Raw genomic sequence first — 15621 nt, 5'->3', positions numbered from 1 at the left:
GCGGATACAAGATCGAATTTGCGTCCATTCCGCCAGACCGTTTCTTCCGGTCCCGTCCTCCGCGGGATCCCGTACGAGCGGCCGCCTTCTTCACGGCCATTCGCTCTCTAATGGACAAGGGTGTCGTCGCCCCCGTGCCTCCGACGGAAAGGTTCAGGGGGTTCTACTCGAACCTCTTTGTGGTTCCCAAGAAGGAAGGCTCAGTGCGACCGATCTTGGACCTAAAGCGCCTGAACCGTTTTCTCCGACTGCAGAGATTCCGGATGGAGTCTCTCAGGTCCGCAGTGGCCTCCCTGGAAAGAGGGGATTTCATGGCCTCAATCGACGTTCAGGATGCATATCTCCACGTTCCGGTTGCTCCATGTCATCACCGCTTCCTGCGCTTCGCGGTGGGGGACGATCACTTCCAATTCGTCGCCCTTCCCTTTGGTCTGGCGACGGCTCCTCGAGTATTCACCAAGGTCCTGGCCCCTGTCTTGGCCCTTCTGCGTTCAAGAAGTGTTTTTCTTCTCCCTTACTTGGACGACATCTTGGTCAAGGCACCCTCCTTCTCTCAGGCATCCGGCAGTGTGGGACTCACTCTGGAGACCCTGACGCGGTTCGGTTGGATCATCAACCACCCCAAGTCTTCTCTTACCCCCTCCAGACGGCTGATCTTCCTGGGGATGCTCCTGGATACGGAGTTGGCGGAGGTCCGCCTCCCGTCGGACAAGCGTCTGGCCCTTTGCGGGTCTGTTCGCAGTCTCCTCCGTCATCACCGCCCTTCCCTCAGAACCAGCATGCGGTTGTTGGGGAAGATGGTTGCCTGTTTCGAAGCGGTGCCGTTCGCACAATTCCGATCCCGCACCTTTCAGAGGGCAATTCTGTCGGCCTGGGACAAATCACCGAGGAGTCTGGACAGGACCTTTCTTCTGCCTCCCCTGGCTCGGGCTTCCCTCAGCTGGTGGTTGCATATCCCCCTACGGGGGAGGTCCTTCCTCCCACTGAACTGGCTGGTGATTACCACCGATGCCAGCTTACGGGGGTGGGGGGGGGTTTTCCCTCCCCGGTCCGTCCAGGGCGTTTGGTCTCTATCGGAGTCCAGACTTCCAATCAATATTCTGGAACTGAGGGCGATTCTTCTGTCCCTCAGACACTGGACCCATCTACTGAGGGGCCACCCTGTTCGGATCCAATCGGACAATGCCACGGCTGTGGCATACATAAACCATCAGGGAGGCACTCGCAGCGCTGCAGCGATGCAAGAGGTGACCCTCATTCTCCTCTGGGCGGAGGCGCATGTGCCGGCCTTATCCGCGATTTACATCCCGGGGGTGGACAACTGGGCGGCGGATTTCCTGAGCCGGTCCACCATCGACCCGGGAGAATGGTCCCTGCACCCAGAGGTGTTCGAAGCCCTTTGTCTTCGCTGGGGTCGCCCCGACGTGGACCTCATGGCTTCCAAATTCAACCACAAGGTCCCCCGATACCTGGCCAGGGCACGGGACCCGAAGGCGTACGGCGCCGACGCGCTCGTTCTTCCGTGGCGCGAATTCTCCCTTCTGTACGTCTTTCCTCCTTTCCCCCTCCTGCCACGGGTTCTTCGGAGGATCGCGGCAGAGGGCGTTCCCGCGATTCTGATCGCCCCGGATTGGCCCCGCCGGTCTTGGTACGCCGACCTAATGTTGCTGTTGGCAGACGCACCGTGGCCACTGCCCTCCAGGGAAGACCTTCTCTCTCAGGGACCGATCTTCCACGAGCATTTAGGCTCGCTACGTTTGACGGCGTGGCTATTGAGACCGCCGTCTTAACGCGACGGGGTTTCTCCGCGGACGTAGTCCGCACCATGATCCGTGCTCGTAAGCCCGTGTCCTCTAGGATCTACTATCGGGTTTGGAGGTCCTATCTGGGGTTCTGTGAGTCCCGGAGCATCCCACCTCTCCGGTTTTCTCTTCCCACGATCCTGTCCTTCCTCCAGTCGGGTCTGGACCTGGGGCTGAGCCTCAGTTCTCTGAAGGGACAGATTTCGGCGCTGTCTATTCTTCTCCAGCGTCCCCTGGCCCCTCTGGGGCCAATTAAGACCTTCTTACAAGGGGTGGCTCACTCTGTTCCGCCGTACCGCCCTCCAGTTCCATCCTGGGACCTGAATGTGGTGCTCTCGGCGCTCCAATCAGCCCCCTTCGAGCCTTTACGGGAGGTCTCCCTTCGCCTTCTGTCCTGCAAGGTCATTTTTCTTGTGGCCATCACATCTCTCCGACGGGTGTCGGAGTTGGCGGCTCTTTCTTGCTCCGAACCTTTCCTGATCTTCCACCAGGATAAGGTTGTGCTTCGGCCTGTCCCGTCCTTCCTGCCAAAGGTGGTCTCCGCCTTTCACATCAATGAGGACATCGTCCTTCCGTCGCTCTGTCCCTCTCCTTCCCACCCCAGAGAACGGGAACTGCACCGTCTGGATGTGGTCAGGGCGTTGAAGATTTATCTGGAGGTCACCGGATCCTTTCGGCGCACGGACTCCCTGTTTGTGGTTCCGGAGGGTTCGCGCAAGGGTTTGGCGGTCTCCAAGGTGGCTATTGCCCGTTTCATTAAACTGGCGGTGTCTGAGGCTTATCGAGCCAGGGGTAGAGCTCCGCCTTTCAGCGTCACTGCTCATTCCACCAGAGCAGTCGGAGCTTCCTGGGCGCAGAGGCATCGGGCCTCGGCTGAACAGTTGTGCAAAGCAGCCACTTGGTCCTCTCTGCACACTTTCACAAGGTTCTATAGAGTGCATACGCATGCATCAGCGGATGCTGCTTTGGGCCGCCTGGTTTTGCAGGCAGCGGTTTCCTGATGCTCCGGTGGTGGTCCGCCTTGGGTTTGTGGTCCCTCCCTTCTTGGACTGCTCTTGAACGTCCCAAGGTCTGTGTCCCCCAAGGAAAATGGGCGAGAAAAGGAGATTTTTGTATAACTTACCAGTTAAATCTCTTTCTCGCTCTTCCTTGGGGGACACAGCACCCACCCTTCTGTGTTTTGTTACAGGGTTATGGTCTGGCGCCCCGTTGGGTTGCTGGCTGGTTGTTTCCGTTATTGGTTGTTATCCTTTCACTACTTGGACACGCAACTGGTAGCCTCTATCTCCAGGCTGAGGGTATAGCTGATGGAGGAGGGGCTTAACAGTTTTACTTAGTGTCACGCCTCCTAGGGAGCTGAGCTATACCCAAGGTCTGTGTCCCCCAAGGAAGAGCGAGAAAGAGATTTAACTGGTAAGTTATACAAAAATCTCCTTTTTCACGCAGCCCTATTCACTTCTATGGTGCCTGCTTTGCGTAAAAAACGCACGATATAGAGCATGCTGCGATTTTTCACACAAAAGTGATGCGTGAAAATCACCGCTCATGTGCACAGCCCCATTGGAGTGAATGGGTCCGGATTCATTGCGGGTGCAATGCGTTCACCTCACGCATTGCACCCGCGCGGAAAACTCGCCCGTGTGAAAAGGGCCTTAGTGTTTTTTACTGGACCCATACGTTTTAAAGGGCGTGTTTGGTTGTTATCACAGACCAAAGTAGTTTGTGCCACTGTGTTTTTCCCAGTAACCCACAATCAGTGGAAAATGGCTGAGGTGTAACTAAACATATTAAAATCTATGGGTATGTGAGTTGTCTGTGGAGAACACGGACAGCACACATCTGTGATTCAAGTGGTTCTGCACTTTGTTTAAACTGATCTATCCTCTGGATAGATAATCGGCATCTGATCGGCGGGGGTCCAACACCCGGGACCCCACCGATTAGCTGTTTGAGAAGGCAGCAGCGCTCCAGAAGCGCTGCGGCCTTCTCACTGTTTACCGCCGGCCCAGTGACATCACGACTTGTATCAACTTACCTGGGCGTGGCTAAGCTCTGTTCACTTGAATGGAGCTTCGCCCCGCCCAGGCCAGTGATACTAGTCGTGACGTCACTGGGCCTGCGCTAAACAGTGAGAAGGCCGCGGCGCTGCTGCCTTCTGAAACAGCTGATTGTCGGGGGTCCCGGGTGTCTGACCCCGCCGATCAGATGCTGATGGTCTATCCAGAGGAAAAAATACTGTCAGGATCTGTCTCGAACTTTAAACTGATAGTTAATGGTATTTCACAGTAATTTAAATAAAAATCAGGAAAACATCAGATTACCATGATGATTTCACAGTTGGTCATGATTTTTACTGGGATTCTTTACATTTGCTACTTAAAGGGAGTCTGTCACGTAAATTGCACTAATATAACTTCCAGCAGTGGCCATTATAACATTGTAAAATGATTATAACCATATCTTTATATCTTCTGAGTGTATTCCTGCGAAAAACGGCTCCTAAGTGCCCAACTGGATGGGCTTTTTAATTCAAGGTGCCCAAGCCCACCACCCTTACCCGCTGCCTGTTCCTCCTTTAACCTCCCATCTCTGTGGTGTCGGGGGAAGGAGGCTTCGGGAGGTTAGAGGAGGAGAAGACAGCAGGAAAGGGCTGCTTTGGCACTTTGAAATGAAAGCCCATCAAGCAGGGCTCTTGGGAGCTGTTTTTCATAGGAATAAAAGTGGTTTTCCTGGACATTGAATATACACCCAGATGACATAATAAAGGTATGGTTATAATGCTTTTACAACATTCTGATGGCCATTGCTGGTAGTTATATTAGTGTCATTTATGTGACAGGCTCCCTTTTAAACCAGAGATACTGTATACATTTTCAGTCACCTTCATGAACCTTCTCAAGTGATTCAAGTAAATGATACTACTCAATGCATAGATAAAAGCAAGGGTAAGCATTTAATATTGTTTTCCACTTCTTCTCGAGCATGTCGTTTACTGCAGTTCACTATTCATGTACGGTACTTAATTTTGTACAATCCATTTGTAAAATTATGAAAGCTTTAAAAAAAATTTTTATATATATTGTGATCATTCAAACTGTCAGAATGTTCAGCTTAACAAATAACTTTCTTTTCAATGCAGAAGACCAATCTGAAGTGTATGTGGAGCTGCACTTGGAGCCTGTTCTGGAGAGTCCAAGTATAGAGGCCCAGGAGAATGTAATACGACCTGTGACACCTACTGGAGCCTTTGGGGAAGTAAGCGTCCTCCTGAAACCTGAAGAAGTTTCTTCTGATACTCGACAACAGCTTGCAAAATCTGGCCCTTTTATTGCAGAGGATGAAGTTCTCTGCCCTCGGACACCTGGTCGAGACACAGCAGCTCATTCTGATTCTGAGGTTCCTCTTCCACCTCTGCCCCATGTAGCTCTTACTGCACTTCCTTTGACTCAGGTTCACAATAAGGAAGAGGACATACCAGTACATCATGAAAAGAACTGTAGCCACTTGGCAGTCACAAAAATGCTATCTGAGGAGGAACTTCCAAGGACGCCAGGCAGGGAATTTTCTGCCAAATCTTCTCATTTTGAGAAGTCCCAGAGCACCGATACCGTACCAGCTACACCAGGTAGTGATGCTCCCCTCACTGGCAGTAGTTTAAATCTTACTTCTCCTCACATTCCTGGAAGCCCATTCTCCTACCTTTCTCAGTCACCTAGCATAATTCCAAGGACTCCAGGAAGAGACTTTAACTTCACTCCAATCTTCCCTGAATCCAATGCTACCTTCCCATGTCACCCATCAAATAAGAAACCCTCAGTTGATGAACCAGATGACAAATCATTTAAAGAACCAGCCAGTGCTTCCTTAATCCTGAATAATGTTCCTTCTCCCATCCCATTTGCAAGCCCTCCAAGAGGGGATCATCAAAAAGACATTAGGTTAACGGGTGATGATCTGGAATCATCTGAAACTCCAACCCATTTTTCTGATAAATTATTAAGTGAAGAGAGCGAGCCAGAACTCCAAAAAGGACAGTTGCCTACCACAGAAGAATCTGCACCTTCACCTACTCTTCCTCCTGCTGGTAGGAGGAAGCCTGGGAGACCGAAGAGGCCCCCTTCTTCCACCTTACTAACAGATGATAACACTGAGAAGAACTCAGAAGCTCTCCCTCCTGTGAGTGCATTGGTAGATGCTTCCCTGGGGAAATCTGTAACTGTTGATCAGGCTAGTGATGCCTGTGGAATAAAAGATCCTGCAGCAGTTCCCTTAGACTTCTGGAATGAGGAAAACTGTCATATGCCCAACTATGAAGCCATAAACCAGAAAGTCCCTTTAAAAGAATTGGAGAACCAGTGGCCAGAGGAAATAAAAGAAGAGGAGGACATTACTAAGCTCAAGAAACCAAGAAATTGGAGGCTCAAAAAGAAGTATGAGGAAATTTCAGCTTTTGACTTTTCTCCGCATCGGTCTCTCTTCAAGCCTCGATCAGAGTTTGAGGAGATGAGCATTCTGTATGATATATGGAATAGGGGGATTGATGAAGAAGATGTCAAATACATGTGTGTTACTTATGATCGGCTACTACAACAAGATAATGGCATGGATTGGCTCAATGACACCCTGTGGGTTTACCATCCTCATATCCTTTTTAGAAACGGGCACTCTGTTGCCTCTGTTTTTGGTCAAGTAGACTTGCTAACAAACATGAATATATCCTAGCAAGCCATTGGCAGCTATTCAGGAGCTCTATCCTCTAACCATTGATGTATTTTAATATTTTCTTGCTCCATTCTAGTACTGCAGAATAATACATAGTGTCGGGACTACTTCCTACTGTCAGGACTGCACAGCGAGACTCCTGGAGGCTCCCTCTGTGCGTGTAATGTAGCTTCCATGTATCATGTGCACATGGAAGCTACATTACACATACAGATGAGCCATTTGGACCATTTTAGAAGCCATTTTGACTTTCCTAGTGGCCCAGCAATATAGTTTCCCATATAAACTGCTAGAAAACAACCTAAAGAGTAAAACTAGCCATTGAAGTAAAAGGGGTATTCCCATCTTGGACATTGATGGCATATCGCCAGGTCTGTTTCCAGAATGTGGCCCCCGAAGTCAAGAAGAGCACACAATGCATGCGGCTGTTATTCTGGACATAGGATTGAGTCCCAGATCTGACACTGATGACATATCCTAGTAATATGCAGACAGTGTCTGAGATGGATGTCGTAAGGTAACCGGGCACACTCGGTATATTGGGATCATGTAGAATTTAATATATACATAAAATCATGACACCATACATATGTTCCTAAAATGGCTGGAATGAATAGCCTAAAAATATTACAAAATAGACACAAAATGAATAAATAATAATAAATATGGGTAATGAATAGTCTATGATAAAATAGAATAGAATAGAACAGTGCAATAGATAGATAAGATGATACAATAGTCCTGTATTGTACAAGTGCGCTATGGACGCAATCTTTAATGTGTCGTTTTGAACTAAAAAAATTATTGGTTCCGTCGGCTCAACTTGTTGAAACACGTATAGCTTATTCAAAACTCACTTGTGTTCTGTTCATGAAAAACACAATTTTTCACCCAGTTGTCCTAGACTGTGTTCTTGCTGTCTTTTTTTTTCTCCTGTCCATATTCCATCGGTATGTCATCTGTTTTTTGTTACCCATGAAAAACTAAAAACTGCTTTACGTTCTCTTAAAAGGGAATCTGTCACCAGTTTGATGGTGTGCTAACATGTGGTCAACAGAAACTAGTGACAGGTCTCCTTAGCAAAATGCTGGGTCACGTTCTTTAATTGGCCCAGCCATTTTGCCAAAATCTTGTACGGAACAGCTCCAGCACATGCCAATGAGTCTCCATATTCATGAGCTCCTGGCTCTCCCCGCCCACCTGCTGCAGATTCTTATGGAAATAAACGGTCAATCAGAGGCAGGGGGCGGGGAGAGCCGTGAGCTCATGAATATGAGGACTCATTGGCATGTGCTTGAGCTGTTAGGACTTATAAGTGAGAGCAGCAGAAAACTGGTGACAGATTCTCTTTAAATGGCATCTGTCAGCAGATTTGTACATCTGAAACTGTCTGACCTGTTACACGTGCACTTGGCAGCTGAATGCATCTGTGTTGGTTCCATGTTCATATGTGCCCGCATTGCTGAGAAAAATGATATTTTAATATATGCAAATAAGCCTCTAAAAGGAACAGGGGCATAAACGTCATCATGCCTGAGAATGTCAATCAAAGTGCAGATGGCGCAGCAGTTGCAGAGAGAGCCGAGCCTCAAGGTGTAATAGCGACAATCCTGTTGCTCCTAGAGTCTCATTTGCATATATTAAAACTTCATATTTCTCAGCACTGTGGACACATATGAACATGGGACCAACACAGATGCCTTCAGCTGCCAAGCGCACATGCAACAGGTCAGTCAGTTTCATAGGTACAGATCTTCTGACAGATGCCCTTTAAGCATCTCCTAGCAACCATTTGTGATTAAATGGACTGCATATGGATGGCATCTGTGTGCGGTCCGTTTTTTTTTGTTTTTTTTTCCAGACCCATTGACTTGAATGGCTAGTATATCGTGAGAACTGGACCAAAATACCATTCTACACAATGATCGGACATGTGAATTGGTCCTTTTGACTTTGTGTCTGCTGTTCTTTCACAGACCTGAACATCGTTCGTGCGAGTAGGCCATGGTTGTTCTTTTTATCTCTGCTGGTCATACAATAGAGATTTTGGACTGTCACCAAATGCCTGTTTAGACCAATTTCTCCTGACTGACACAGACTTTTTACAGCAGAAACCAGCATGACAGATCGCATATTTGACATTTTAATCTATGAAATCGTGGTTCAAAATGATCTTCATAGACCAAAGGTGAACAGCAAGCCTTTCAGTAAACTGCTTCCTGGAATCCCTAATGTATGGCCTAGTTTAGTTACTGGTAAAAGGTAGTATTTTACCACTGAGAATAATACATGCGGGAGATTAGTTAACGCACTATGGGGAGATTTATCAAAGATGGTTTATTGGAAAACTAGCAACCAATCAGATTCCACCTTTCATTTTCCAAAGGAGCTGTGAAAAATGAAAGGTGGAATCTGATTAGTTGCCATGGGCAACTAAGCCAGTTCTACTTCACACAAGTTTTGATAAATCTCCCCCTATATTTCTCACAGTAAGAACAATTCTCTTTAGGAAAAATAGTTCCTATTATAGGAATTATTTCTGTGTATGGTGCCTTTCCTTTCTCGTATGCTTTTAGCTTTTGTGCCAGCCCTTGGCACTGTAAAGTCATGTTCACATGTGGCAGCTAGATTACAGTCTAGTGAGTTTGGCTCCAGAAAACTTTGTATAAGTGCTGTGGAAATTGAGGGCTGTGAATCCTCTGCATGCCCTATCTGTCAAATGTTACTTGGAGATTTTGATGGGGACATGTTGCTCCCAGAAATGTCTAGACGCTGCGATTTCTGCCAAATCACTAAATTAGATATAAGATTTTTTTTCCCCTAATATATCACAATATAATATCTATAATATATTCGAGTTTCCTCATTGCAAATAAACAGTAATCACGCATTCCAATTTGCTGTTTTTATAGCTGGATATATAGTGTATAGGCAGAATAGGTTTCAGGCTATGAACTCTTTCATCTACAAGAAGACATTTGTGTGTATTTTCCTTGACTTTTTCCCCACCAACCAGTGTTTCTTCCCCCAAGAAAAAGAAACGAGATGATGGGTTACGGGATCATCTTACTGGATGCGCTCGTAGTGAGGGATATTATAAAATTGATCGTAAGGACAAGGCAAAATACCTCATCAACAATCGTTCTATGACTGAAGAACCTTTAAATGATACCCAGGTAGGAAATTGGTGTACCTTGCATGAAAAGTACAGAATAGAAGGCAATCTGGGCTCTAATAATAGTCAGGGGTGTAGCTATGGGGGAAGCGGCTGCTTTGGGGCCCACCCAGGAGGAGGACTAACCGATTTTATTGTCGGCGCCCCCTCAACAGTATTATACAATAATATCATATACAGTGCCACAGTCATTTCTAGTTCCGCCTCTGATAATAGTAGCTACTACGGGTCATAGGAACACACCAGAACATGTTCCATGTATGTCTGTTAGACATGCTGGACCTCAGCCATGGTGTCTTGTACATTTACTGTTCTCTTTATATGTGTCTCACAAATACCTATTTGTATTACTGTCCAGGGGAAGAGCATCCCAGCTCAGCCTCACACCTCAACCAGAGCCGGCTCCGAGAGAAGATCAGAACAGCGTAGGTTGCTCTCCTCCTTCACTGGAAGCTGCGACAGTGATCTGCTTAAATTTAATCAACTCAAGGTATTTATGGAAGTTTTTTTTGGGGGGGGTATGAGTTGGTCTATTGTCACCTGTTTAGTCCACAGATTCTCACCCTGTAATTTCAGTGCAGAGGTTGGTAAATATGTTTTACTTCTGTACACTGATGTTGCACTGCTTGACCAGTGTTGCTTTCTGCAACTGCACATAGACTGCAATATGGGTCTGTAGTGTGAAAACCATCTTGCAGCATCCATGGTAGATCTGTGAGACACTGTATTCTCCTTTTAGAAGCAGTACTTTTAGAGGAAAATAGTTCTGTAAGGCCTCATGAACAAAACCGTATCTGTTTTGCGATCCACAGACCGTGGATACTAATGGTGTGCATCCCGCAGTTTCCCGTCCTGCACGTCCCGCTCTATTGTAAAAATGCCTATTGTCGGCAAAACAGATCAGAATAATACATGTTCTATTTTTTCTGTTGTGGGACGGACATACAGATGACATGTGTGCTGTACGCATTTCTTGCGGCCCTATGGAAACAAATGAATGTCCACGTGCATGAGGCCTTAAATGGCAGTGTTGTACGGCATACCACCATTTGACTTTCGCATTTAAATTAGTTGCAAACAGAAAATTGATGTGTAATCATCTGCAAAACTTGTTTTGCTCCTTCCAGTTCCGCAAGAAGAAAATCCGTTTCTGCAAGAGCCATATTCACGACTGGGGTCTTTTTGCCATGGAGCCGATTGCTGCGGATGAGATGGTCATTGAGTATGTGGGACAGAATATTCGTCAGGTGAGATAAAGTTGCACATAGGACTTTAGACCTACTTTATTATTTGGCTGCAGCTGAATTCTGGCTTATTGTTTGCCAAAATGCAGGTGCATTTTTTGACGCAAAATGTTTTGACTTGTTCGACATATTTATGAAGCAAATGCACAAAAAAAAAAAAAGTAATCCACTTTGCCTCACTCTGAACGAGTGTGGCTTTAAATGTGCCATTGTGCTGCAAAATTTTGCAAAAAAAATTTGGTGACCAAGTAAACTATCTAATAGTTGGCATAACGTTATATTCAAGTGTCTAGCTGTGCACCATATTCATCATCCAGCCTGAGGCACTCTGGGGGAGATTTATAATTTATTAAATCTCAGCCTGGGATTTAGACTGCCTCTTTAAATTTATATACAAGGTTAGTAAATCTGCTCCATTGTTTTTTTTTCTACTCCCAAGGCCGTGAATTTTTAAGTTCAATTAAATTAAATAATTGTCTTTGTTTCATGTCAGGTCATTGCCGATATGCGGGAGAAGCGATACGAGGATGAAGGGATTGGGAGCAGCTACATGTTTAGGGTGGATCATGATACCATCATTGATGCCACAAAATGTGGGAATTTCGCTCGGTTTATTAACCATAGTTGTAATGTAAGTTGTTCTCTCTTTTTCAGCAACCACATAGTAGATTAAGGTTTGTCTCGTTGAGCTGTAAATAAATGGTTTACTTCTGTTGGCAGTGATGAAAGGGCATGAGGATTAATGATGCAGGTTTTGGCTCTGTCTGTAATGTCGTAAAGAAATAGCCCTCACAAGTAGGGGCTTATCTGTGAAAACAGAAAATGTATTGGTGCGAATTGACTAATGCAAAGGTCATCAAACAATACCTTTAGTATCTGATCTCAGCTGATCAACAGAATTCTTTCATTTACATGGTATGCATGATGGTGAGCACAGTTTATGCTCTTGAGTTATATGTTGTTTTCAACATCATTCACATCCAGAGGTTCTCACCCTCCTGTGCATTTGCCATTGGCTTTGAGATTTTATCAGGTTTTATGACCTCACGTTTCCATTTTTCTTTTGGTAGCTTGTGAGTGACTGATGGCACTGTATGTGCAATGTACATGTCATAAATTCAAAAGCTTTTCAAGATTAAATCATCAAACGGATACCATTATAGCCTATGGGTGTCATTCGTCACCCATAGGCTATAATGGCATCCACTTAAAGTGCAGATAAACTTCTGTTGAAAAAGCTAAGGTGCAGAAGCATCATAGAAAGCTGTTGAAAAGCCTGTCTCATATCCATTAAAGGGCATCGGCAGGTTTGTACCTATGAAACTGGCTGACCTGTTACATGTGCGCTTGGCAGCTGAAGAAGTCTCTGTTGGTCCCATATTCACATGTGCCCGCAACTGCTGCACCTTCTGCACTTTGAGAGGGCCAGGCAGTGTAAACGTGATCACTGCCTGGCCCTGTCAAAGCACAGCGGGTGTAGCAGTTGTAGAGAGCAGAGCCTCTAGGTGTAACGACAGTGCCTCCGATGCTCCTTAGAGGCTCATTTGCATATGTTAAAACTTTGTTTTTTCGAGCAATACGGGCACATTTGTACATGGGACCAACACAGATGCCTTCAGCTGCCAAGTGCATGTGTAATAGGTCAGCCAGTCTCATAGGTACAAATCTGCTGACAGATTCAAAAAAAGAAACAAACCCGGATCTCACATCCATATGCTATGCGCTGATCTATAACAGCTTCTGTTATAATAAATAGTATACAGCCCCCTGCTATACGTACTGTACACGTGGCATTGGTATACGTTTTGATCAAAATATATAAGCCCACTCACCACACCAAGGTTGCCTTCTCGAATGGGACCTACTCTAATTTGGCATGGGACCACATGGTGACCACAGTCGCCGCGGGTCCCTTTAGCCCTTCGAATACCGGAGAATTTTAGTTTTTTTGCGTTTTTGTTTTTATTCCGGTCTTCCTGGAGCCATAACTTAAAAAAAAAATAATCCGCTCACATATCCATATGAAGACTTGTTTTTACAGGACAAATTGTACTTTCTAATGCCACCATTTAATATGTATAGTATACTATGTAGTGGGAGGTGGGGAAAAATTCCAATTGGGGTGGAATTGGGGAAAAAACACAATTCCTCCACAGTTTTATATTTTTCGTACCTACCGCGAAACTGACCTGTGCCCTTCATTCTCTGGGTCAGTACGATTAAGGCTACTTTCACACTGGCGTTTTGGCTTTCAGTTTGTGAGATCCGTTCAGGGCTCTCGCAAGCGGTTCAAAACGGATCTGTTTTGCCCTAATGTATTCTGAATTGAAAAGGATCCGCTCAGGATGCATCAGTTTGACTCCATTCTATCTCCATTCCACTTTGGAGGCGGACACCAAAACGCTGCTTGCAGCGTTTTGGTGTCCGTCTGATGAAACTGAGCCAAGACACAATAGAAAACCGATCCGTCCTTCATTGAGCTATGTTAAAGATAATACAAACTGATCCGTTCTGAACGGATGCAGACGTTTGTATTATCTGAACGGATCAGTCTGTGCAGATCCATGACGGATCCGCACCAAACGCGAGTGTGAAAGTAGCTTAAAACGATATCACATATGTGTAGGTTTTAATGTATATGTTTAAAGAGGACCTTTTACTGGTCCTAACATTACAATATTACCTTACAATGTAGGGCTTTATTAGGAGATGTCAGGGCACTTTTTCTTTTTTGCATTGGCTCCTGTGTTGCACCTCTGTGCCCCCCTTTCACTTTTACCACCCTGTATGCTAATTGGCAGTATCGGTACAGGTAGGAGGAGACAGCCGGGTTTCTCAGTCAACTGCCCAATCGCAGTGGAGAGCGTCACAGCCAGAGGTAAAGAAAAAGCTCGCCTTCTCCCTGGCTGTGACGCTCTGCTGCGATTGGGCAGCTCACAGCCAGGGAGGAGACACCCATTGCGAAACTCGGTCGTCGTCCTCCTCTCTGAACCGATGCTGAAAATTGGCATACAGGGTCGTAAAAGTGAACAGGGTCACAGCAGGGGAACAGAGCAGCCAATGTGAAAAAGAAAAAGCATCCCTAAACTGTCAGGTAATAATATTGTAATGTTAGGAGCAGGGAAAGGTCCTCTTTAAATACTGAAAAAATACATTAGATCTTTGAAAAAAATATATTTCTACATCATATTCTGACCCCCATAACATTTTTAGAGTTATGTCTGGGGGCAAATTTTTTGCGGGATGATCTGTAGTTTTTATTGATACCATTTTGGAGTGTGTGTGTCTTTTTGAGAAGTGTAAGAGAAGTGATGAAAAAATTGTGAATCGGCCATTTCGATACCCTTTTTTTTCTGTGACACCATTCACTGCGTTGGAAAAATATTTTTCGATTTTAATAATATGGGCGTTTTTGGAAGTGGTTTTATATATATGTATATAGATGTATATAGATAGATATATAGATGTATATAATTTTTTTTTTTTTTTATTCTGCGGAAAGGGGGGTGATTTTAGCATTTAAAATTTTTAGCCCCTCTAGGAGGCTACAATGTCCACCACTTGTTTTTTAGAGATTACTATACACTCATAAGAAGTATAAGTAATTCTCGAATTGCTGATCTCCTATGTTGGCCTGCCACCTGCTGGTCAACATAGGAACTGCAGCTCTAATACACTGGGTCTCTTCAGAGAGACTGAGCCCATTAGAAATAATGACCGGCATCCCCGATAACCCAGAAGTGCTCTCTTCCAGAACAGGAAGCGGAGACCAGAAACAGCATGAGAACAAGGCTTTAGCCTCAGAGGCAATCAGCAGCAACAAGCGTGTACTGCTAAGGGGTATACAAGTGGTACAAAGGACCTTTCGTATTTATGTCCATGTTAAAGGGGATGTCTCACCTCAGACATTGGTGGCATATCCTTAGGATCCCATATGTAGAACAGAGCCCCCAAAGGGAACAAGAGCTCACAGCGCGTGTGCGGCCCTCCCCCATTCATTTCTATGGGAGTGCCAAGTCGATGTTTTAGTGCTTCTAACGTGTAACTGTTTGTCACTTTGTTTTTCAGCCTAATTGCTACGCAAAGGTCATCACTGTGGAGTCGCAAAAGAAGATTGTCATATACTCCAAACAGTACATCAATGTGAATGAAGAGATCACATACGATTACAAGTTTCCCATAGAGGATGTAAAGATTCCTTGCCTTTGCGGAGCGGAGAACTGCAGAGGGACGTTGAATTAAATGTCCCTCATTTGTCATTGCACCTTTCAGCCATGGCGGACTGCAAGTAACAGGTGTAAGTTGCACTTTGCCAAAAAAAAGAAAAAAAAATGGAAAAAAAAATTTGAATGGTTTCGCACTTCTCTTGGGCTTCTGAACAAGAAGGGCACATGTACATTAGGACATTGCTTCTGATTGTAAGGACCCTGGTGCTTTTTTATTTTTATTTTCTTTGTCTTTTCATCCTGACAACTGTAAAGGTGATTACCACTTAGTGGCACAGAAAACGTGTATGGAAAACAAAGAAACCGATCTCAACCATTTTCTCCACCTTGATATTGACCTAGTGGAGGTAATAATTCGGTACTTTCTTTTTTTTTTTTTATGCCATAATGCTGCTAGTTTCCTCAACAGATGCTCATCAATATGAAGAGGTAATGCTGTAATGGTATCCATT

The 15621-nt window shown here is 45.4% G+C and overlaps 1 protein-coding gene across 1 annotated transcript in view; it reads left to right on the top strand.

Annotated features, from left to right (window-relative positions):
• Positions 1-15317, top strand: part of SETD1B (SET domain containing 1B, histone lysine methyltransferase) — a 79809-nt gene extending 64492 nt beyond the window's left edge. Inside the window, exons 13-18 of the mRNA XM_044275735.1 lie at positions 4942-6444; positions 9534-9700; positions 10058-10189; positions 10827-10946; positions 11437-11574; positions 15012-15317. Coding sequence (XP_044131670.1) covers positions 4942-6444; positions 9534-9700; positions 10058-10189; positions 10827-10946; positions 11437-11574; positions 15012-15185 — 2234 coding nt within the window. The 3' untranslated portion in view covers positions 15186-15317. The remainder of the gene's footprint in view (positions 1-4941; positions 6445-9533; positions 9701-10057; positions 10190-10826; positions 10947-11436; positions 11575-15011) is intronic.
• The last annotated feature ends 304 nt before the right edge of the window (positions 15318-15621 follow it).

The sequence above is a fragment of the Bufo gargarizans genome, chromosome 1 (genome assembly GCF_014858855.1).
Source record: "Bufo gargarizans isolate SCDJY-AF-19 chromosome 1, ASM1485885v1, whole genome shotgun sequence".
Taxonomy (NCBI): Eukaryota; Metazoa; Chordata; class Amphibia; order Anura; family Bufonidae; genus Bufo; species Bufo gargarizans.
The sequence above is the reverse complement of the archived record's forward strand: the minus strand, read 5'-3'. Positions and strand labels throughout refer to the sequence as shown.